This window comes from Furipterus horrens, unplaced genomic scaffold (genome assembly GCF_987537825.1).
Source record: "Furipterus horrens unplaced genomic scaffold, mFurHor1.1.pri manual_scaffold_1, whole genome shotgun sequence".
Taxonomy (NCBI): Eukaryota; Metazoa; Chordata; class Mammalia; order Chiroptera; family Furipteridae; genus Furipterus; species Furipterus horrens.
This window is the reverse complement of record NW_028327171.1, coordinates 106,928,243-106,952,026: the sequence shown is the minus strand read 5'-3', so window position 1 is coordinate 106,952,026 and position 23,784 is coordinate 106,928,243. Positions and strand designations below refer to the sequence as shown.

The following is a 23,784-nucleotide window of genomic DNA, read 5'->3' as shown; positions in this document are numbered from 1 at the left end:
CGGTGAGCCACACTTACACAGAGCCCTATATCCCAGGCCTCAGGAGCAACTCTGTTGCTCCCTGGCCTCAGTTTACTCCTATCCCTGACAATAGAGAAATGCTAACCACATGCTGGGCTCCCAACAACCTCAGGCAGCATTTGCCAGGCCCTCAGAAGGGCAAGGAGCAGCACGTGCCAGGGTGCTTAGAGGATGCAGGCTCCAGGAGGGACACACATCCAAGATATCCATCAGCCCCATGCCAATGAGTGTCGAGGATGAGCTACAGGGAGAGCTGTGCCCGGAACTGGCCCAGCCACTGGCTCTTGATTCTCCAGGGCACAGAAAACTTGGCATCATTAGGAGCAGCAAGAACACTTAACTTTGCTGGAACGATATCAACAGTCAGATGTTCAAAGTCAGGACCAAGAGCCAAGTAAACCTCTCAACATCCACTTGCCAGCCCCAAGGTCAGAAGAGGCAAACTGCTGCTCCCACCCCACTGAAGTGCCCTGTCCTGAGACTGGAGCCCAGTCCAAACTCAGTCTTGCGTTCCAATCCCAGAGTGGGACGGACAGAGGCCAGGGAGGGTCAGAGTTGCCAGCCTGGGTGCACGCTTCCAAGCCTGGGGCCATTTCAGCTGACGACAGGCCAACCTGATCTGTTAATCAACAGCTCTGGAGAAGTGTGCCAGGCCAGGAAGTCAGAATGCCCATCCCTGGTGTCCTCTGTCCTCCTTCACACACATGCTGTGTCCCTCCCAAGGTAGTGAGGCTTTTTCTACAAAATACTTGTAAAAAAGAACTGACATGACCTCTCTGGGACCCAAAATCAGCAGAACCAATGCCCCTCTGTGCCTCTGCCCTGTCTTCCGAGGAAAGCTGACAAACCCCGTGTCCCTCAGACCATCTCTGAGTGGTTTTGGTCCTAAGTTCTCGCCTCCCACCTCTGCTCCCTCTCATTCCCTCCCTATCCCACCCCACCCCCAACAAATGACCCCAAGGCCAGGCTGGCACTCACCAGATTTGGAGTAAAGCACTAATACATTATTCCGAGTCCTGAGAAGTTTTTTCAAGTCCTTGGGGTCAGAGATCCTCTCGATGAGCGAGGAAACCTTTGTGGAGGACAGCCACACTGGCAGGACCACCTGGAAATCAAGAGGACAGGGTCAGAGAGCCAGGCCTGGGGAGGAATGGGTGCCTGCAGGTGTGCTGCCTACGGCACAATTCACTTCAGAGGGATAAGGGCACACCAACCCTTCTCACAGGACTATGGCTGCCTTTTCACCCCCACCCTTCTCCAAGTCACCGCACCCCAAGACACTTCTCTGTCCACTCTCAGTCTCCAAGTCACTCTCTTCCCCATCCACACGGCTGTATGGACCACATATGACACAAGCGTGCTGCATGGACCTACTTGCCACCCACTTAGCCAAGACCTCTCTGGTCAACGTCTGTACTCTACAGTGCACCATACACGGAGCAGTGCGAAAACGCCATCCCACTTAGAAGCACCAAAACACAAAATCCACAGAAAAATATCACCTCTGATGTTTAGGATAGGAATGGGTTGGTGAGAGGTTTTCTGCTTTCCGTACTCAGCCAATAATCTCAGGAAACCAGCCAACAAAAATGACCTAATTGTCCCGCAAAACCCTGAAAATCTTGGGCACTGGACACACGAAGTCACCTCTGCCGGCATGAAAGCAATACGTGTGTGTGTTTTAAAAGTCCGAATAAGGAGCAGTAACACAGTAGATCCCCCTCACAGCTGGCCAACAGCCCCTGGTCCAGCTGGCAGAAAACACAGGGCTCGCTACATGGTGTCTATAACAAGAAAAACTCTGCTGGGAGACACCAGGCAGAGGGTGGAAGTATGGCCCTGAGAGCAAATGGGGGGTTAAGGGGAAGTCTCTACCAAATGAACCTTGAGATCAACCACCCTGTTGAGCCCCATCCCCCAGAATGCTGTCAGTCTTTGTATACCCAGGCAGGAGATTGGAGAATTTTCTCTGGGGAAACTGAGAAGCACAAGAAAAACAACCTACAGACAATGACTTGGAGATCCTCCCATGAAACAGCTTTCCCACTCAAATACCCACTGTGAGGCCCTCTCAGTAAACAAGTGCCTCCAGCTTCTCCCCATACTCATTCTCTGACCAGTGCTAGTGCCGTGCTGTTCGATACACACAGATAACCAAGGTTCACCAGAGACCCGAGGAGAGCCCTGAATACAAAAGACAAGCACAAAACAAACGAATGGAAGGATGAAACTTAGATTAAAAAGAAATGGAAAAGAACAGAATAAAACAACAAAACTATAATTATTATTCTCAGAGAAATAAAACAATGCATCCATAAAACAAGAATAGAATGTCATGACAAAGGAAGAGCCAAAGACAATCAAGAAAAAAACTCTTAGAACGTAAAACTCATAAACATAAAAAAAATAATAATAATTGCAACACAGTTGAAAGTAGAATTGAAAAATATTCCTAGGAAATAAAACAAAAAGATTGAGAGGTTTTTAAAAAAACATGCAAAAGGATAAGAAAAATAAGAAACTAAATCCATTAAGTGCAGGAGCCAAATTAAAGGAACTCCAGAAAAAGAAGAAACCAGAAGAAAAGAAATTGTCAAAGAAATAATTCAAGAAAATACCCCAGAATTGAAGAATGTGAGCTTTCCACTGAGAGGGCCCAGCAACAAGAATTTTAAAGAATTCTCACCAAAGTACATCCCTGAAAAGGTTCAGAACACTGCTAACAAAGAGTAGATTGGAATTTCACAGAAAAACAAAAACAAAAACAAAAAAACACCACATACAAAAGATCAGGAGTCAGAATTGGCCTGAGAATGGTCATCAGCACACCAGAAGACAATGAAGCATTGCTTTCATAATTGTCAAGTGCTGTCACATCCAACTGGAACTCTATAACCAGCCAAACGTCAATGGTGAGTGCAGATTTACTCAAACTTAAGATCTCGGATGTGCACAATTTACTACCACTGCACCCTTTCTCAAGAAGCTACTGGAACCCATGCTCTACCAAAACAAGATATAAATTAAAAATGATAAAGACGTGGAATCTAGGAAACAAAGGATCCGAGAAAGGAGAGAGGCAAGGAGAATGACCATGTTGATAGTAAAGAGAAGTCCAGGACAACTGCCCAGCAGCCTACAGAGCAAGCAGCCCAGAAAGAAGCAAGGACAGGAATATGGAAGAATGTGGTCAATAAAAAGAGGCAACTATAGATGATCTGGTATGCTTGATCATATTAATCAGTTAAATAAGCTGACCAAAGTTACACGGCTAGTAAGAAGCACGGCCAGGGCCTGAACCCCAGTCTCTTTATTTGACCCCATGTCCTCTCAGTCCACGACCTCTTTGCATCCAAAAGTCTTGAGTCTGAGCTCTACCACTCAAGAGCTAAGATGCCTCAGCAACATCACTCACCGTTCTAGAGGCTTAATGCCTTGCATCTGACATGGAGATAATAACACCTCCCTCATGGGACTGCTGCAAGGATAAATTGGGATAACTTATTGAACATATTTTATAAATCATAAAGCACTCTATTGGTATCATTACCATAATACGTAATAGAAATATCCATCTCAGCAGAGTAGAACACAGAAATGTGGCCATATTCTAGTGTTTCTAAATATAATTTGCCATTAGAATTCAAGGTTCCTTCTCCCGAGGTAAAACCATCCAGGAGGAGGAGCTGAGGAACTATTTCTCCCTCATTCTGCCCTGTCAGAGCCATGGACAATGCCTAAAGACCATTGCCCTTATGCAGCCCACCTTGAGAGCTCACCAAAAAATTAATTCCACTTTATTATTACACGTTATTTATTCTACTGCTCCCAGAGAGCTAATGGGCTTCAGGCTAAAAAGTTCATAGCTCAATGCACACGATTAAAGGGAAAAAAGAAAAATATCTGTTGGAAAAACACATTGACTCTATTGTTTTTAATCCTCAACTAATCTGCAGTTAAGAAAACAACTGCCCTTGCCCAGTGCCTGGGGATTCTGACCTGTGGACCCGCCCTCCTGAGACTAGCGGCACCTGTGCCTCTGAAACTGGGGAGGACAAGGGGAGAGAGGATGAGCCCGGTGCCCACCTGCCCAGGCAGCTGTGGTGCGTAACTGAGCCACAGAGACAACACAGTGTCTGCAGCGGAGAGCACAGGAGCCGAGTCCCGTGGCATACCCACGGCTTCCTCCTGTAAAACCCAGTGAGTCCCTCAGGTCCTCTGGTCAGTGGCCACCCTCAGAGTAAACAAACCACATTCCAGCCAGCCACCAAAACCTCTGACCTTGCCTTTACCCTCACACAGCAGAGAACATAAGCTCAACCACAGATACACTCAGCAAGTGGCCTCTGCTTGAACACTGGGGCTTAAACTGGGGGCTGCCCACAGCCAGGTCTTTATAGAGGGTCTGTCTCCTCCCCACCTCCCCAGTCAATACTCCATCCCCTAGACTAGGAGCTAGCTCTGCAGAACAGGGCTCAGAATGGTGCATGGCTGCTTGAAAGCCTACAGGACACGTTTGTCCAGCATAATAACATAACAAGGCACACTGGCCACCACACGCTGGACCTATGCAGATGTCACCTGCTAGAAGCACGTTCCACGGTGGGTCCATGGCAGCTCTCCGAAGACCTGGAAGGGACTACTGACACCAGACTGATCACAGCACTGTCAGGGAGGGTCTGCGTTGGAGCATGGTGCGAGAGGGCAGGTGGAGCCAGGCTGGGGGTCTTGAAAGCCTTGCTCAAGAACTTCATTTGGCCATGACTTCAGACTGGGCAGCCACCAGGAGGCTGGAGGTGGAGAGGTCAGCTGGGTGGCTGCCCAAGTGGAAAGAAATGGGTCAATCCAAGAGCCTCAGGGAAAAATAACAGAATCCAATGAGTATTCATATGTAAGCAAGGAAGGAAGAGAAAGGGGCTAAAATGACCCCAAGGATTCTGGACTAGGAGCAGAACAACAGCCAAAAATGAAAGACTTGAGACACAGCGAAGCATTTTGTCTTATGCTCAGGAAGGTGATAATAAGCTCAGGCACAGACATGTGAACAATAAGACATCCCAATACAAGCTGGAGAGGAAGCCTCAAAGCCTACAAGGTCTCTGGGGTCAAGGTTCAGAGGGAGAAGCCCAGGGAGGGAACACCATAGTTGAGAGGAGCAGGAAGGACAGGAGGACAGTCAGAAGGAAAAGGTGGGAAGTGTTGCATCAACACAGACCAAGGAGGACACACAGAAAGGCAGTGACTGATCTGCAAGCAAAGGCCATGGCGAAGTCCCTGGACATTAGAAGGGAATCCCAGTAGAGTGCGGGTAGGGGGGTCAAAAGCCGAGTGCTGAGAAGAGACAGCACACCCAGCACAGGAGCTGGGGTGACAACAAAAGGAGCACAGGTGACCCAGCAGGGTCAGAAGAATGAACTGTCTCTACTGTCCATCTGTGGGCAGGAGAGGCAGGGTTTGGAGATTTGGGAGTAACAGGAAAACAGGCGAGATAGCCAGATCCAGAGGGACCCAAGGATTTGGCAAGCAAAGAGCTAAGATGCTAGGTTTGGCATCTCTGAGAGCGCAGAGGATGAAAAGCCCATGTCTGGCCTCAGACCCTCACCTTAGCAGGCAAGTGCAGGGACCTTCCCCTAAGCCCAAGGCAGGGACACCCCTCCAGCCACTTACCATTCTCCATTCTCCTCCACTTCAGTCTGTTTTAACCTTTCCAGAGTGCACCCTCCCTCCTTCCCTTAAGCTGCAGCCCAGTGCGCCCTAGACGACCTGGCCTCGCACCTTCCTGCAGATTTCTCACATCAGACCCACAAACCTTGGTAACAAAAATAACTACGGCAACAATAACAGTGTTAATGATGCACAAACTCTCTGCTTTATCAAGCTGCTGGGGGAGAGGGCAGTGTTTGAGAAGTGCTTAGAAGCCAGACACCTTTCAAGCCAGCCATGGAATTGTTCCTGGCCTAGACAGGCTCTTTACACTTTAAGTTATTCACTTTAGAGACAGGGGAGAGAGAGAAAAACAAAAAAAACAAAAAACCCTCTGTTCACCATGAAACTCCTGGATCAGCTCCGATAACTGCTTTCTGTCTGCTCACCCACCAGCAGCTTCACGGCTGAGCTGCCCTCCTGGGCTGGGCTGGGCTGAGACCCATAAACCGCTCCCCCAATGTAGAGCAAAACAAAGCTTGGGGAGGATGGCCTCTCTTTTGCTGCTGCTGGGAAATAGAGGCCTCCAAAACTAGGTCCCACTTGCATCAGAGAGCCCCCCCATCAGAGTGCCTCTCAGCCCCCAAGCCCTGTCACAGTGCAGCACCTCCTCCAGAACACTAGGTCCCTCCATCCGAGTAGCAGCCCCTTTACCCCGAAGCCCCTTCCCTCAGCAGAGTACAGGGCCCTCTTCAGAGCCCTACAGCACCCAGGGTCCCTGGCTCATAAGTCCTCACCCCACCTCCACCACAGCAGGAGACAATGGGGTGGAGGAAACTGGGTTCTCTCCTCCTCTCCCAGACTCTGCAGTGTTCTAACAGGTGTCTGCCCATATCAGGCCCGCCAGACAAGCGACCCTCGAACCTAACAGCCCACTCTCACCTGCTGCCTTTGTGGTTTTCCCACCCCTTGGAGACCACTGAAAAGAGAACTTGTGCAGTCAGACCCGGGGCCAAACCCAGGCACCATCATTACTATAGCTCTCAGAATGTCATGTCCCCACCTGTAGAGTGAAGGGAATAATGCTGACACCCGCCTTGCTGGGTTGGCTGAGGATTAAACGAGAGGGGAGGAGGGGAAGTACATAGAGAACTTAACATAATGCTTGGCATACAGAAGTACATAATAATTGTAATTATCTTTAGTAGTAGCATTAGTGAGATAAGTCACAGAGAGAGCAAGGACAACAGTAAAATGGGCACCACCTCTTCCTCTCCGGGGCCCAGCCTGCAATCAGGCAAAAAACCCCAGCACATCCAGGCAGGAAGAAGTGTGCACGCACACACATTTGGCCTCATAAAACCTGGAATGATCACCCATCTGCACAGCGCTCCAGACAGGGGGCCATGTAGCACATGCAAAATGCTCCTTCCAGGCTTTGTGCCCATTTGGCCCTCGCAAAACCAGAAGAGTGGGCACCGGCCTCATTGCACAGAGGAGGAAACTAAGGCTCAGAGAGGCTAAGTTACTTGTCAGGGTCACACAGTAGGTAAGCAGCAGAGATTGGGCCAGAGCTTAGGTCTCCCAGCTCCTGGCTAGAGGTGATGGTCTGCTTCTCTCAACCCCTCAAGCTTCCTGGACTCGGAGCAACCCAAGCTGAAAAGGGACACCTCCCTCCCAGGCAGGCCCCAGCAAAACAGCCAGGAAAAGCCCTCCTCTTCCAGATCCCGTGGCAAGGAGGGCTCCAGCAGAGATTTAAACCAAGCCTCTGCTTCCTGCAAGCCTAGAGTACCTGTGGTCTGCCCCGCTTCTCAGGGACCTGGGGTCATTAGCCAGGATCTGCTGTTAGTCAGGTTCTGTAACGAAGCCTGTGCCCCTTTCCACCAGCCTCTCCCTCTCACACACAGCACACACAAGCTCCTCTCTCTGCATTTAAGGTCACCCACCACTGCCACCAGACTAAAGAGTCATACAATTCTGGAAAATAATAGGGAGAACAGTCTTGTCACATTACACCCCCAACTTTAAAAAGCTCCCGATCTCTGGGGCACGTGCCAGCATCCTCATGTTCGCTCTAGCCAGGGAGGCTGTCTGTCCTTACAGATTCATTATTCAGTGCAGATCATGAAGCCAGAGGTATTCAATTATGTAAAAGCAGCTTGCTAAAGGAGAAAGATTTAAGGATGAAAGTTTAACATTTAGGAAAAAAGGTGGAAGTGGGTCTTGACCTTTTTGGCTCTGTCACTTGAAAAAAAGATACTCTTCTTATGTTGGGATGCTGTGAAGAATTTATTGTAACCCACGTTTTGCTGAAAATGGTTTTGAAATGTCAGAATCCAAAAGTCTAGATTAGTAAGAAGCTGGTGGTAAAGGGTTTCAGGAGAAATGTTAAAAACAGATGACCTGAACCCAAGGTCGGAGAACTTGAGCTGGTTGAGAATTTAGAGCTGGAAGTTTGGTTGAAAGAGTCAAAATCCAACTCTTGTGTTGGCTTTGATGTTAAACTGGCTGTATGACCTTGGACAAGTCCTCTCTCTTCTCTAGTCTCTGTTTCTTCTTCTGTAAATGAAAGCGCTCCAAGTGATTTCCAAAGTCCTTTCCAACTGTGACATTTGGCAAATCTATTCTCACGACCACTACTAGAGAAGTGCTATGAGGTACTCACACCTTATGCAGCTGAGTTTCTCTGGCACTTAGCCACCCACATGAAAAGCCCCACCTGTCAGTCTCCCTTGCAGCAAGTGTGGCTATATGACTAAATTTCAGCCCCTGGAATGTAAGCAGAAGTATTATGTGGCAACTTTTAGGAAATGTCCCTAACTGACATCTGGTGTAAGTCTTCCTAGTCCCCTCCTCCTTCCTGCCAGCTGGAATTTGGAAAAGATGATCGGAACTCAAGCAGCCACTTTGAGGCAATGAGAAGAAAGCATTAAACACATGGAGTAACAGGATAGAAGGTACCTGGGTCTCTGACACCACAGAGTGGTAAACTGGCCCTACAATACCCTTTTCCGGGCTTCTACATTAGTGAAATAAATGATCTGTTAAAGGCACTATCTTGTGTTTTCTGGCACACATACAAAAAGATCTTGAGTACCTACTGGACCAAAAGCTTTAACTAGAAAGAAATATTAACATCTGCTCCAGCTGGGATATTTCAAAGTATCTAAGGCATCAAATCATGCATTATACTTCAAATAAACTGTAATAAGGAAAAAGACAGAGAGACTATCAGGGGTTTGATCTACTATGTTCCTGCTCATTACCCAGGTTTCACTGTGCCTGTTCTTGTCTGGTACCTTGGTCACCTGGTAACAGCTACCCACAAATAAAAGGAAAATTAGCTAGTAACGCTCCTATTTCCCTTCAGCGTCAGCCCTTTACTAGTAAGGGGACCACTGCAGGAGCCTGAGAGGCCAGGACACCCCTCGCAGTTCACAGGCTTTCACTGGGCTGGGTAACTCCCTTATACAGGACCCCTCTCAGCATTCTTCCCACGCCAGTGCCAGCCTCAAGGTGGCCTCCCGGAGTCCAGGACTCAACATCTCCTGAAGCTGCTCCAGCCAGTGGGGCCCAGGAGCCTGTGGGGACTAAAGATGTTAATACACAGAAATCCCTGTCCTCCACCCACCACTTTATCTTGGACAGCTCATGTCGTTAGTAAGTTCAAATTCCTCCGCCCCTTCCATGCCATTCTGTCAGCTTATCACACTCTGAAGACAGCAAACACATTCCCTGTTTGGATTCTGTAGGTGAAATACACCTGTTCCTCAGTTGTGCCTTCAAGTCCCACACCGTTCCGAGTGAGCTGCCCAAGACACAGCCACATTCACGATTCTCAGAGCTGTCCCAATGCTGGGAGCAGTGGGTCAGAGCTTGGAAAGAGTAATGTGCTATATTATACTCTATTTATTTTGGCAAACAAATACCTATGCTTTCATAATTCAAAATACATAAATTTAATCTCAACACAAATCTTGACTGATGGGTCAATGTTTTGTTAAAAATTCACCATTAGTGAATTTCTTAAAATATGGAGCCCAGCTGTCTGTCATACAGTGCTGACAAAAGCCTATGCTAGTACAATTCTTTTGGAAAGCTACTTGGCACAATTTATCAAGGATCTTAGCAGTATTTATGCTCCCTGGCTGGGCAATTCCACTTTTGGGAATCTGTCCTGAGAATTACCAGAGGCTCTGACACAGATATGACTCACATGATCTTACTCACAGCAGTCAGAAGTTGTAAACAACCTAAATATCCAACAGTGGGGGAATGGTTATTTAGAGTAAGCCACTCTACAGAATAATATAGCCATTTAAATGATGTTTTCAAAGACGGTGCAATGAAAACAATGCTAAGCTTTAAAAGATAAAATCCAAAATGTGCATGGTATGGTATGAATACAACTATATGCAAAATTATGCTCAGAAAAAGACTGGAAGAAGAAAATGCACCAAAGTAAGGCTTTGCCATCGGAGAAAGTTTATTCTTCTCCTTTATCTGTTTTTCTAACTCACTACAATAGGCATGTCCAATTCTAATATTTAACGAAAAAATTACCACCATTTGGCCACCATTGTGGAAACAATTAACAACCTCCAAGCATAGTGTCTCCCCAGAAGAAAATAGAGCTGTACTATCTAGAAGCCTGGCAGAAACCCCCTTGACTGAGGGACCAACATTACCATCACCAGTAATGGGTCAAATGGACATCACTGGCTCCTGATGGAAGGCACTGAAGAGAAACATCATCAAAAACCAAATTAAGGGACATTCTTCAAAAATGTCATTGTCACAAAAGACAAAAACTGAGAAATCAATCCAGATTAAAGGAGATTAAAGAGCTAAGACAAAGAAATTTAATGTTTGATTCTGGACTGAGTCCTGAGCCAAATGCTGCATTACATATGTAGAGGGAGAGTATGATAAAAACAAATGTTAGTATTTGTGGAATCTGGGTAAAGGGTAGATGGGAATCCTCTGTATTATTCTTACAACTCTTATCAGTCCAAAATTATTTCAAAATTAGAATTAGGAAAAAAAAAACCTAAAAAGAAAGAAAGAAAGATACCCAGAACACAAATACTGCCTTCCATACCAGTCCTTCTGATAAATCCCCACCATTCAGCAAGCACTCACTGGCACTTCCCACATAAGAGTAGTATTTATCTGCCCTGGCACTGGCCAGGTGGCTCAGTTGGTTGGAGCATCATCCCAGCCTGTACACCAAAAGGTTGCAGGTTCAATGCCCGGTCAGGGTGTATACTAGAGGCAACCATCCCCTGCTTCTCGCTCTGGCTCTCACATTCTCTCTCTCTCTCTTTTAAAAGAAAAAAAAAAAAAAGAGTAATGCTTAACTGTACTTCTTCACCCCCAGCTGCCTGTTATTCCTCTGCTCACTGACATTTTGTAGTTCTTTTATAAGAACTACTATATGGTATCTGCAAAGTATTTTGCATACAATACATACCTAGAATGGCTTGGACAAGAGAGAGAGATATAAAAGAACATTAATTTTTAAATATGGGTCATTTATGCCCCTTCAGAGGGCAAAGTTTAAGCATCTGTCACCAACCACCATGGCTAAACACCATTCTTCACAAGGAGTACGCCCTAACCTCAAACCACATTTGGGGATTTCACCACCAATACTTCCCAGTGTTCATTGTCTAACCAGCAGGCTTCAAAATAAATATGAGCCCCATAAGTCCCTGAGTGGCAAGAGTGTGTGTGTGTGAGAAAGAGAGAGAGAGAGAAAGACAGACACACAGAGACACAGACAGATAGCCGTACCAGCCCTGGGATGTGGAACCCCCACTAGCTGCAGCTGAGGGAGCTAAATGTGCTTATTAAGAATAGGAGGGAGCCCTGAGTAGTGTTGCTCAATGGGCTGAGCAAAGTCCCTCAAACAGAAAGGTCGCTGGTTCAATTCTTGGTCAGGCACATGCCTGGGTTGCAGGCCAGGTCCCTAGTTGGGGGTGCGTGAGAGGCAACCAATCGCTTTTTCTCTCTCACATTGATGTTCCTCCTCTTCTTTCTCCCTTCCTCCCCTTCTCTCTAAAAGAAAAACAAAATAGAATGAGAGAAATATGGAAGTATTTGGCAAGGAATAGACCCCAAGAGTGGATTCTACAATTTCAAATTTCAGGGGCCAGGGATTAGCCCATGATAATGATAATAGCTGAAAGTACAGAGTATTTACTGTGTGAGCAGGAGCAAGAAAGCAGGTGACATGATTATCTAATTTAATTATCTTGGCGAGTGAACAAAGTAGGCACTTTTATTGTCTCTATTTGATAGAGAAGGAAACTGAGACTGAGAGGAGTTAAGAAACTTGCTCAGCATCACCCAGCAAGTAAGTGTGAGAGCTGAGACTCAGACTGAGCCTGACAGACAGACACCAGCGCAGTCAGAGCAGGACAGCGGGTTCCCGGAGGCACACACATCTGACCGCTCGCTCCTGTCAGTACAAAGCCAGCTGCATCGCTTATATTCTGCTCCCTTTAAAAACCACACTTCATATGTGGGTTACACAGTGTGGTCCCACCCATATTCCCCACAGCACAAATGTGGCTGTCAACAGGAGACAACGCAGCGGGGTAGGACGACTCATCCGAGAGCTTATACAAACAGCCTTTCTTATCCTGAAATCGCAACTGCAGTGCATTTAACCAGGACTTAAGATCCTCAGGCCCTGATGCTTTGGAAAACCTCTTTGAGAGCTACGGGCTTTGGGTGGCTGCCAGCCTGTGCACACGTGACAAGGGCTAACGAGGAAGAGCGGGTGGAGGGAACAGTTAACTAGGCAGCAGGGAGGGAGGAAGAGCAGGTGAATTCCCACTCCGGAAATCCAATCCTGCCTCAAAGCTCTGATAATTGATGAGAAAATAACAATTCGGGTGCTCATGACCCACGTGTACACCGTGCTTATACACTCATTATCTCATTCAATCCTCTAAGGCTGAGAGTCTCAACCAGTGTTTTCCACTCCTCAGGCCTCAACCTAAGAGCTGAGTCATAACATCAGTTCAGTGGGTTACCACCTGCATGTTTTAATGGCATTAGTGTGTACCACAGGTAGCAAGCCCAAGTATTCAGTGAAATGTATAAATATACATATGCATATATACTTAGTTGTAATGTAAAAATGTGTAATTATCTTGCAGGGGTTGCAGTTAAAATGTTTGAAAAACAACTATAAGCAATCTGTCGGGGATGTGGTACTACCCCCACTTTAGAGATATAAACACTGAGGCTCTAAGAAGTTAAGGGACTCGCCTTGGGTGAAGTCTAAAATGGCAGCACCAGGTCTCAGACCGGACATTGTGAACACAGATCCAATGCTCTTCCCTTTGCCCATGAGTGTGAATACTTCCCACTGATGTCCCTGGAGCTTCCTCTCACTCCCTACAGCTGCACCCCGAACAAGACCCAGAGGCCAGAAAGTTCACTCTCCCTTCCAATCTAGCTACTGAATGTGACCAACTGAAAAGAGCTGTAATGACGACCTGATCGTTCCTCTGCTACTCGCCAACAGGCAATTGCCCGCATGCCTTCAGAGAAAAGCAAAAACTGCACATCCTCAGCCAAGTGATGGCTCCCAGTGTCACTCAGGTGTGTGGCTCATGACATGGGCAGAACTTGTGCCACCCAAATATTATCCACTCTGTAAGATTAATGTTGTTAATTTGTAAATCTGTCTGGTTGGTAGCTGTACAACAGCGCTAAGTACAGGCTTTTCATAAATACAGGTTCCTGGGCCTTACCCTTAGAGTAAATCCATTTCTACACATACCCCCTTAGGGTGGTTTGGATCCAGAGCCAGGTTGGAAAACCTCTGCTGCTAGCCCTCCTTTTAAAAACTGGCTCTCTGGACGCCATGTTACTCTCTCCTTCACAGCCAGGATTTTCCATCTCCCCCTTCTCTCCTGTCTACTCCCCAGCCCTCTCCGATCAGCCCCACCACCACCACAAAGGCTCTCGGTGGGGGTTCAATGACTTCCACATGGGTAACCCTAAGGGCACCTCCAGTACTCGGTTTGCTCAACTTCTTGAATGTGGGCGAACACTTTTGGTCTCCCTTCTACCTCTCCAGTCACCCTTCTCTGTACGCCCTCCTCTCCCTACCCTTTAAAGGCTGAAGTTCCTCGGCGCTCACTCAGTCCACCTTCTCTTTCCTCCCGCCACTCTCCCCCAGGGGTCCCACCCGCCTCCTAGGCAGCCCCCCTAAATTAACATCTCCAGCCTAGGCCTCCCTTCAGAGCACCACACCCTCACATCCTGCTCACTCAGAAGTTCTTAAACCAGCGTCAAGTATAATTCTCAAATGTTAAAATCCTAACTCATAAAAATAGATTATTGAGTATACTCCAAAGTGTTATTGAACTCTTTAATAAGGGACCCAGTAAAATGACAAAGTTACAACAAAAGAGGATATAAGACAAATGGTTAACCCTGACTGGTGTGGCTCAGTGGGTTGGGTGTCATCCTGCAAACCCAAAGGTTGCAGGTTCAATCCCTGGTCAGGGCACACACCTGGGCTGTGGGCCAGGTCCCACATTGGGGATGTGCAAGAGGCAACCAATCCATGTTGCAACCTTCTCTCACACATTGATGTTTCTCTTCCTCTCTTTCTCCTTCACTTCCCCTCTCGAAAAATAAATAAATAAGTTTTTTAAAAAGAAAAAAAGGTTAAAAAGAAGTTTTAAGAAAGTAATATGCATATGACTGATTTAAAAAAAAAGAATCCTGATATAAGACTGTTAAATGTCCTGCAGGGCAATAATCTTTGGGTCTCTCTTCTCTACCAAAGAGACATTATTTACATTTTTATCTAATTTTACAGAGGATGAGTCCTAAAGAATAATAAGCAAAGTTAAATTCCCTAGAGCACTAGGTGGCCCTTAGTTGGCTTCTTACACAATGCTGCAGTGTGACATTAGAAAGTTATTAAGTCATCTTTTATTCCCAAGTTTTCAGATAACTTTTCTTACCATGGGGTCTATGAATCTGTATGGGGAAACATCACATCTTTATTTCCACTAATCTCTAACTGGAATTTAGCCTTCCCTTTAATATGAATGTAAGTAACAAACAGTAACACTGGCAGTATCTGCGACTTTGCCATCAACATGAATCGTGTATTTCATCATATTACAATTGGTGTGGATATCTTGAAACACTTTTCATGCTACTTAATATTACAGAAATTAGCAAACCTAACACTAGATCTTCTTATATGATATTAATAAAAAATGCAAATATAATTTTATCACATATGTTATAATATTTTGATAGCTGTATTTCAAGATCTCTAGTTTCCTTTATAATCCCATGCATTCTGTTTCACACAATATTTAACATTATTCTAGCTCTGGCCAGTGGTTCAATTGGTTGGAGCGTCGTCCCATACAACAAAAGGATGCGAGTTTGATCACCAGTCAGGACACATACCTAGGTTGTGGGTTCAATCCCCAGTCAGGGCGTGTTCAAGAGGCAACTGATCAATGTTTCTCTCTCACATCAATGTTTCTGTTTCTCCTTCTCTCTCTCTCTCTTCCCTCCCCACTTCTTCTCTCTCTAAAATCAATAAACATTTACTCAGGGGAAGATTAAAAAAGTTTTTTTAAAGAACACTATTCTAAGGGTCTATATGTCCTCAGAGAAGCCTTTCCTGACTCCCTGCACTAGGTTGGGGACCCCTGTTACATATTCTATTACACTTTATGCTTCCTCCTTCCAGCACTTTCTACCTGAATCAAATTATAAATCTGTGGTTTCCCACTAAGCACTGGGACAAAGAGGTGTTGTCCATCTTATTTATCATTATGTCCCCAATGCTGTAGCATGGTATATCTGACTCATAAAAGACTCCCAAGAAATATCTGTTTAAAAAAAGAAAAAGAGCCCCAGCTGAAGTGGCTCAGTGGATTGAGTGCTGGCCTGCGAACCAAAGGGTCGCTGGTTCGATTCCCAGTCTGGCCACATGCCCAGGTGGTGGGCCTGGTCCCTGGCTGGGGGTATGTGAGAGGCAACCACACATTGATGTTTCCCTCCCTCTCTTTCTTCCTCCCTTCCCCTTCCTCTATAAGTAAATAAATAAAATATTTTTAAAATAATTTAAAAAAAAAGAAGAAAGGAAGGAAGGTAGATCTGTGTAATAAATGAACATCTGTGATGCGTGGAGCATGTAGATCAGGGCACATATTCCTCTGAAGTAAGGGGCAGGTACAACACTCTGCCCAGGACCAATCAAGGTGAGACCCCTTCATGAGAGGAAACCTGCTTGTTCCTCTGGAGCCTGGCCTACTTGGCCCAGCAGCAGAGCTTCCAGCCAAGCCCAGCTCTTGGCTCAGATACAGAATCACCTTTATGTTCAAGTCCTACCTTAAAACCCTCGACCTGGATCCCCGGTAATAACTTCCAAGGCAAGAATTAAAGGATCTATTCGTGAATTAAAGATATCTGCTCTTGCTAGGGGGTTGAAGAAATGGCAGGATGCTTTGGGGGGGACGGATTCTCTATCCCGACCCTGCCAGCTGTAATGAGTTGGAACTCTGAAGCCAGGCACAGGCTCATCATCAGGCCATATGGGAACAGACTGCACATCAAACTAAGGACTCAGTATGACCATGGGGAACAAAAAGCTATTCTTTTAAAAAAATTTTTTTAAAGATTTTATTTATTTATTTTTAGAGACAGGGGAAGGGAGAGAGAAAGAGAGAAAGAGAGAGAGAAACATCAATGTGTGGTTGCCTCTCATGCCCACAACTGAGGCATGTGCCTTGATGGGAATCGAACTAGCAACCCTTTGATTCGCAGGCCGGCGCTCAATCCACTGAGCTACTTTGGCTGGGACCGAAAAGGTTATGCTCTTTTTTTTTTTTTTAAGTATATTTTATTGATTATGTTGTTACAGTAGTTCAAATTTTTCCCCTTTGCTTCCCTCTGCCCAGTATCCCCTGCCCCTCCAGCAATCCCACCCCCTTAATTCATGTCCATGGGTCATGCGTAGAAGCTCTTTGGCTTCACCCTTTCCTATATTATTCTTAACATCCCCCTGTCTATTTCATAACAACCGATTATGCTTCTTAGTCCCTGCACCATTTCCCCACTTCTCTCCCTTCCCCCTCCCAGCTGATAACCCTCCAAATGATCCCCATACCTATGATTCTGTTCCTATTCTGGTTTGCTTAGTTGGATTTTGTTTGTATTTTTTAGATTCAGTTGTTGATAGTTGTGAGTTTGTTGTTATTTTAGTGTTCATGGCTTTGATTCTTTTTCTTAAGTAAGTCCCTTTGACATAATAATGGTTTGGTGATGATGAGCTCCTTTAGCTTCACCTTGTCTGGGAAGCACTTCATCTGCCCTTCCATTCCAACTGATAGCTTTGCTGGATAGTCATCCTGGTTATCGGTTGCTTTTCATCACATTGAATACTGCTTCCCAGTCCCTTCCTGCCTGCAAAGTGTTCTCTGAGAAATCAGCTGATAGTCCTATGGGCACCCTCCTGTAGGCAACTCTCTACCTCTCTTGCTGCCCCCAGGACTCTCTCTTTATCTTTCACCTTTGGCATCTCAGTCATGATGCCTCCTGGTGTGGTCCCTTCTGGGTCCAGCTCACCAAGGACCCTCTGTGCTTCCCAGACCTGTATGTCCATCTCCTTTGCAAAATTTGGGAAGTTTTCCTCATTTTTTTCCATTCTTGTTTCCTCATTCTGCGCTGGTTGACTGTTTTTTTCTTCCTTATGTTCCAAATCATTGATTTGAACCCCAGTTTCCTTCCCTTCACCACTGGTTTTGTGTGGATTTTCCTTCGTTTCACTTAGCATAGCCTTCACTTCTCTTACGCGTTTGCCGTACTTAAGCATATCTGTCAAGTCTGTGAGCATCTTTATCACCAGTATTTTGAATTCTGCATCTGTTAGGTTGTCCGTCTCCTCATCTGTGAGGCTGGCTATCTCCTTGTCGCTTAGTTCTCCCCTTTTGGGCCCTACTTCTCTGTCTCCTCATTCTGACAGGCTCCTGTGTTTGTTTGCCTCCGTGTCCCAGGTAGAGCTGTTACTCCTGTTATGTTGTAAGGGGCGGAGCCTTAGGTATTGGTCAGTGCTGGGCGACCTGTTTCACCACGTTGTGGCGCTGTATGAGGGGGAGGGGTCCGAGAGGGAACAATGCCGACTGCCCAGAACTCACCCCTTTTCAAAGCACTTCTCCCACTTCCGCACCTGACTGGTGTCTCTCTAGCTGCTGCCCTGGCCGTCCTCCCCAGAATGGGTGGGTCTGCGGATGTTCTATGACCATGGGTGGAGTCCCTTTAAACAAGCGGACTCTGCTGAGAGACTGGCAGTTTCTGCCTCCACCCCAACCCCCACTGGTCTGCACAGTCAGAAGCAATGAGGCTTAATACTCGCCGGTGCTGGGACCGTGAGCTGCAAGGTCCAGTGAGGAGCTGGGAACGTTCCCAGGTGTTCCTCCTGACGTTTTAAAACGTGTGACTGCACTTTCTGCTGGCCTGCCGCTGCTGCTGCTGCCACCATCACATCGGGTCCTCTCGCCCTGGCTCCGCCCCTCCTACCTGTCTGGATGAGTATTTCTTCTTTATATCTTTGCTTGCTGGACTTCCATGCAGTTTGATTTTCTGGAACTTCTGGTTGTTTCTAGTTTTGAGGTAGTTGTATTCCTTCTTAGTTGTGGAGGGAGACGCAGCGTGTCTGTCTACGCCTCCATCTTGGCCGGAAGTCCCAAAAAGGCTATTCTAACTCCACACTCCATGTGAGTGTTTAATCCTCCACCTCAGGGCTGCAAAGCTAATTACTTAGAAGTTGTCATAAACTGGTGTGTGGGAAGAGGCCCTGTTAGACCTAAGGTGGTCAGAGGAAACAGCACTAGAGCTAAGAAGGGAATAATGAGAAAGGTGGGAAAGATGGACAAGTGTCCGGCTAGCTGTTCCTGCTCCCTTACTCAGGCCATCCGGGATCTAAAGAGCAAGTTTCACAGACACCCCAGGAAAATGGCTGGTGTTGCTATTTCAGAAAATAGCACCTACCAACCTGGCTGCTTAAACAGTCAGGCAAGCCACTGAGAACTGAGTCCCAACCCACCTGTCTGTCCTTCCACCTTCCAAACCACACCCACACTCTTGTCTAATGGTCCACCTCCTCCCACCTCTCTGTCCACCCACCCTTCCCTCTCTAAAGGAAACAGTATTTAATCTCATCTCACCCAAGACTACACAGGCGTGAAGTGTGTGGAAATGCTTTGCAAACTCTAAAGCCCTCTTCAAATGTACCGGGTGTGTCATAATTCTCACCGACAAATTAAATGGGCAGCCGGAGGCTCTGGTCAGCGCTGCAGGCTGGCCAGGCAATGGTGAGCACTGTGCTCCTCCCGTTTCCCACCGGGACCTAGGAGCCCAGGTGTGAAAAAACGGAAGGAGGGAGAAGGGAGGTGGGATGGGGGGCAAATGAACCATCTTAGTCTGGGTAATGTAAGAGAACTTAGGCTGTCCTTACACCCATGCACCACTCTCAGCCCACTGTCATTTAGACAGCCTCCAAACCTACCACAACGACCAAGCAAGACACAAGAGTCCTACAGAACAAAGCGACAATGCTGGGGTGAACCCTCCAGGGAGGCAGTGTTGCTGATATATCCATTCTCAAGAGAGGGTCCACTTTCAGAAGAAAGGGGAGAAAAACAGCGAGTACTTAAATCCTTATCCCCTCTACAATGTCCCCCTCCCCACAAATCCGGAGCCTGTGCAGGGAGGCCCACTGGGGAAGGGCAAGAATCAAGGTAAGAGCCCAGCTCCAAGGAACTGTGACGGAGAGAATCACAGCAGCACAGGACATCCCCATCCACGTCTTGAAGCCTCTGCTCACACCCACTCTGGTCATTCACTGTCTACCACACCCTCCTAATTGGCTTCCCCAGCACCTCTTCTTCAGCAACTTGAGATGACTGCTGTGGTCCCCACTCACTGGGCACTCCCATGTGCCAAGCACTATGCTGAGTGCTTCCTGTATTATGTCTGGTCCGTGCAACTCTGCAAGATGGATATTATGACCACCATTTATAAACAGGAAAACTGAGGCAGGGCCCAAGGTCACACAGCTCCTGAGTGTCTAGCTGGCAAAAAGCCCATGTTCTTTCCACTACATCACATTTGACTTTATCTTGTAGATAATAGAGAAGAGGAAGAAAGTGCTGTTCTGAGAAAATTAATCCAGCCTCTCCCACTCCAACCAAAACCCAACTCTGTGGCCTGCCTGATCTTGCTACTCAAAGGGCAGCTTTCAACATGTCTCTCCGTTATCTACAGAACCGCGTCCCAAAGTCAGCATTTAAGCTTCTTTACGATCCACTCCTGCAGTCTTCTGCCCCAACTCCCAGACTCAAATCCTTTCTACCAGCCAGCCTGGCCCATTGCTCCTCATTGCCAACATTTCTGTTTGGAAAGGTTTCCTTTTTCTGTAGAGGACAGCGCCACAAATTCCTTCAGCCAAACATGGACAGGGATAACTGCGTGCCAGGTCCTGGGCTAGGTGCTGGGGACACAACAACCAGGACAGAGAGGATCCCCACAGTCTCAGAGCTCAGAGTCTGCACTCCTTTGTGAGGCATGAGCTGGTGCCCTTCTCTGGTCACTCAGCGCCCCACAGCCTGGCCTCTACCTGAATCCACAGCACTCGGTGTTTGCCACTCACAAGTCACTCAGTCATTCCTCCAACTTATATGCATGCAAGTTCTGCTTTAAAACTTCCTCTGTAATGTGTTTATTTTTGTAGGAGAAGTACACTCCAGGTTCCAAACAGCATTATAAATGGCAGTTAGGTCCCCACACCAGCCCACAGAAGCCTATTAAATATATAATGTAGAATCTAAATACGTGTATATTAAAAGCTCTGCAGGAGAGACCAGGGGCAAACATCTCCTGCTTCCTGCATCTCCACCCATCAGGTGCTGAGCTTCAAGCCACCATCGGGGCAGAGGCCCTATCAGTGGCTTTGGAGGAGTGAGTAGGCAGGAGATGGGGGTTGGGGGTGGGCTGGGATGACAGAGATGGAGTGGGAAGGACACTGATTTATAATTCATAAGCTTGAGTCTAATCTCAGCTCTGCCTTTAGAAACTGGGTAGCCTTGAGTGAGTCCTTTTCCTCTTGAACCCTCACTTTTCTTTTGTAAAATGAGAGAGTTGAGTTAGATTAGTAGTTCTCAGATTTTTGAATCTCACAGATTGGCATGATATACTTTAAAGCATATATATATATATATGTAAATTTAAATGTAATGTATAATGTTATATATATTTAAAAGTAAGTTTTATCAAGAAAACTTTTTAAAAATCACAATACCATCACTAGTTTCATTTTTCAAAAGGATACTGTAAATCACTCCCTAACCCCAAATATGGACATCATATCAAAAGAATGAACAAGTTTTTAAACTGAAAATATTTGGATTCGTGGGAAAAAAATTCACATTGTTATTTTTCCAATTTGTCTGTGGACCAGTGAAAACTTCAACACAGCCTAGCTCCAGGGCTTGGCCAGCTGTAGCAAGGAGCTGAGCTGGGCAGCTGGAAGGGTCAGACAGCTGCAGGCACAGGCGGAGGCGTGGGGCAGGCATGGGGACAGAACAGCTCAGTCCCCTCAGCCGCAGGCCCCGAGGGCAGAGATACCCACCCAGCCTGAAAGGGCTGGAACCAACTTGTCCCAAATGTTGATTAGATCTTTCTACCCTAGTATTTTTCTGGAAGGCTAAGGCCCCCAATAGAACCATTTTAAAAATGTTCCCTTATCAACTTTCCTGATCAAAACCTAATATATATTCAGGTAGGAAACTTGGAAAACGCAGAAAAACATAAGCAAAGAAATAATGAAAGTCATCCACAACTCCAACCTTCCAGACCAACCCCTGTTCATATTTTGATGCCCTTCTAATTCCTCAAACACTTATGTAGCTATCTTCAGCCATCCTGAGAGTTGGCTTTGTATCCAGCTTTTCCCCTACTTAACACACTAGAAAACTTTTCCATGCCCTTAGTCTTCATTAGCATCACAAAATATTTTTATAAGCAGCATTCTAGTAAATATAAATATTCTTCATAAACATCACTTCCCATGGTATGGACAGGGCCAAAAGTCATTTAACCATGCCACTACTGTTGACCATTTAAGCCATTTCCATATTTTTTGCTATTAAAAACATCTCGTGGGTGTACATCCCTGTCCATGAAACTCTGTAGAGTTTATACTTCTTTATATCCCTCAGGTCACATCCCAGTGCTGGGCACATATTAGCCCTCAGTAAAATGCTTTAAAGATTTTATTTACTTATTTTTAGAGACAGTGGGAGGGAGAAAGAGAGAAAAACATCAATGTGTAAGAGATACACTGACCGGTTGCCTCTCACACGCCCCCAACTGGGGACCTGGCCTGCAACCCAGGCATGTGCCCTGACTGGGAATTGAACAAGCAACATTTTGATTCATAGGCCAGCTGGTGCTCAATCCACTGAGCCACACCAGCCAGAACAAACCTTAGTAAATATTAAGTGAACAAAGAAACTCAATCCACTCCCGGTACCTGGAACCCCTTATCACAGGGACATAGAATATAGATTTACTGAAGTCCACCCTAGTGTCCACCAGCCACTCACCACTGACCATGCACCTACTAAGCCAAGGGCTTGGGGAAAAGAGAAAACGTCAATTCCTTGCTGAGAAGTCCCATGTTCTAGTGCTCTCAGTAAACTCTACTTGCTCTTCCAAACCCCTGGGTGGAGGGCACCTGCAGACCTCAACTGCTGACTCCCACACTCCCTCCAGACTGCTCAACCCACTGCCTCAGGAAAGTCATAGCTGACCCTACCTCCAAATGACTGCATGGCTCCCCTTCTGTGGAAGCACCCAGCCCTTCGGATATTAGCATTCGCTGTTCTGTCTTTATTTGTTCACAGGACTGTCTCCCCTGCCCAACCCAGGGCAAGACAGGATGGCAAGGACAATGTGTATTTTGCTCTCCACCCAAAACCAACCCAGCTCCTGACAATGTGGTTGATAAATATTTGCTGAATGAAATTTCTTTCCCGTCAAATTCCCAAGCCCTTTATTTTCACAGAGGGAGGGGAAGAGGAAGCAGGGAGGAAAGCAGGACCTCCTAAAACAGCCCAAGTGCAAAGACCTGATAGGAAATCTCACTGGAGATGGTCCCCTCTGCATCTTCCTGCAGTCCTGCTCCAGGGAACAGAATGCAAGCAGGTCATCAAACACACTTAGACACTGGTGAAGTGACTGCCCCACTCCAGCCCGGTTCTCTCCCAGAGGGAGAACGGTCAGGTCTAGGGGTACAAAGAGCTTCCTTCCCCATCCACTTTCAGACAGCCAGAAGTCAGGGGCCACTCCTCACTGTGATTCTAAAAGGGCTGGGTATGGTGTGATGGAAGTATTTAAAGCAATTCAATCCACACTCGACTTTTTCCTCCTGTTTGCACAGCGTCCTTGTCACGCCCAAAGGAAAAAAAAAATCTGAAAAGTCTGGAATGGAGAGGGTGCCAGCAGTAGAAAGTTCCTGAAACTTCAGAAACAAAGAAGTCAAGATGGTCTTAAAATACCGGAGACCAGAGGTTATGGAAAAATATGGAAAGTGGCCCCATGATCCCATCACGCCCTCAGGCAACACGAAGGCCAACACCAAGGGCAGCCCCGGACACTGTGGACAAACCCATTCAGACCTCTCCCAAGGATGTCTTGGAGGCACTCACTCACGCGTAACAAACTCTTCTTGGAAAGCCCACCACTCCCAGCACCCTCCTCCACTCTCCTAAGATTTTGCAGTTTACAGAGTTTCCTCCTCAGATTTCTCATCTGACCCTCATGGAAACCTTGCGAGGTAGGTTATCTTTACCGTCCATGTTTCAAGGATGAGAACACTGAATCGGATACTTTAAATGATACGCGGCGTCACACAGCCGGAAAGTGGCCAATGTTCGGGCCAGCCTCCGCTGGGTGTAGGAGCAGAGCTCCCTGCAGGCGGGGACCCAGGTGTGGACCGGCAGTTTCCCAAGTGGCCCTAAAACAAGGTTTCCGGCAATGCGGGTGCAAAGTACCCCCTTCCTA

General features: G+C 46.7%; 1 protein-coding gene across 1 annotated transcript in view; it reads right to left on the bottom strand.

Annotated features, from left to right (window-relative positions):
* PDIA5 (protein disulfide isomerase family A member 5) overlaps positions 1-23,784 on the bottom strand; it is a 97,173-nt gene that overhangs the window by 72,836 nt on the left and 553 nt on the right. Inside the window, exon 2 of the mRNA XM_090277507.1 lies at positions 1,000-1,126. Within this exon, the coding sequence (XP_090133633.1) occupies positions 1,000-1,126 (127 nt within the window). The remainder of the gene's footprint in view (positions 1-999; positions 1,127-23,784) is intronic.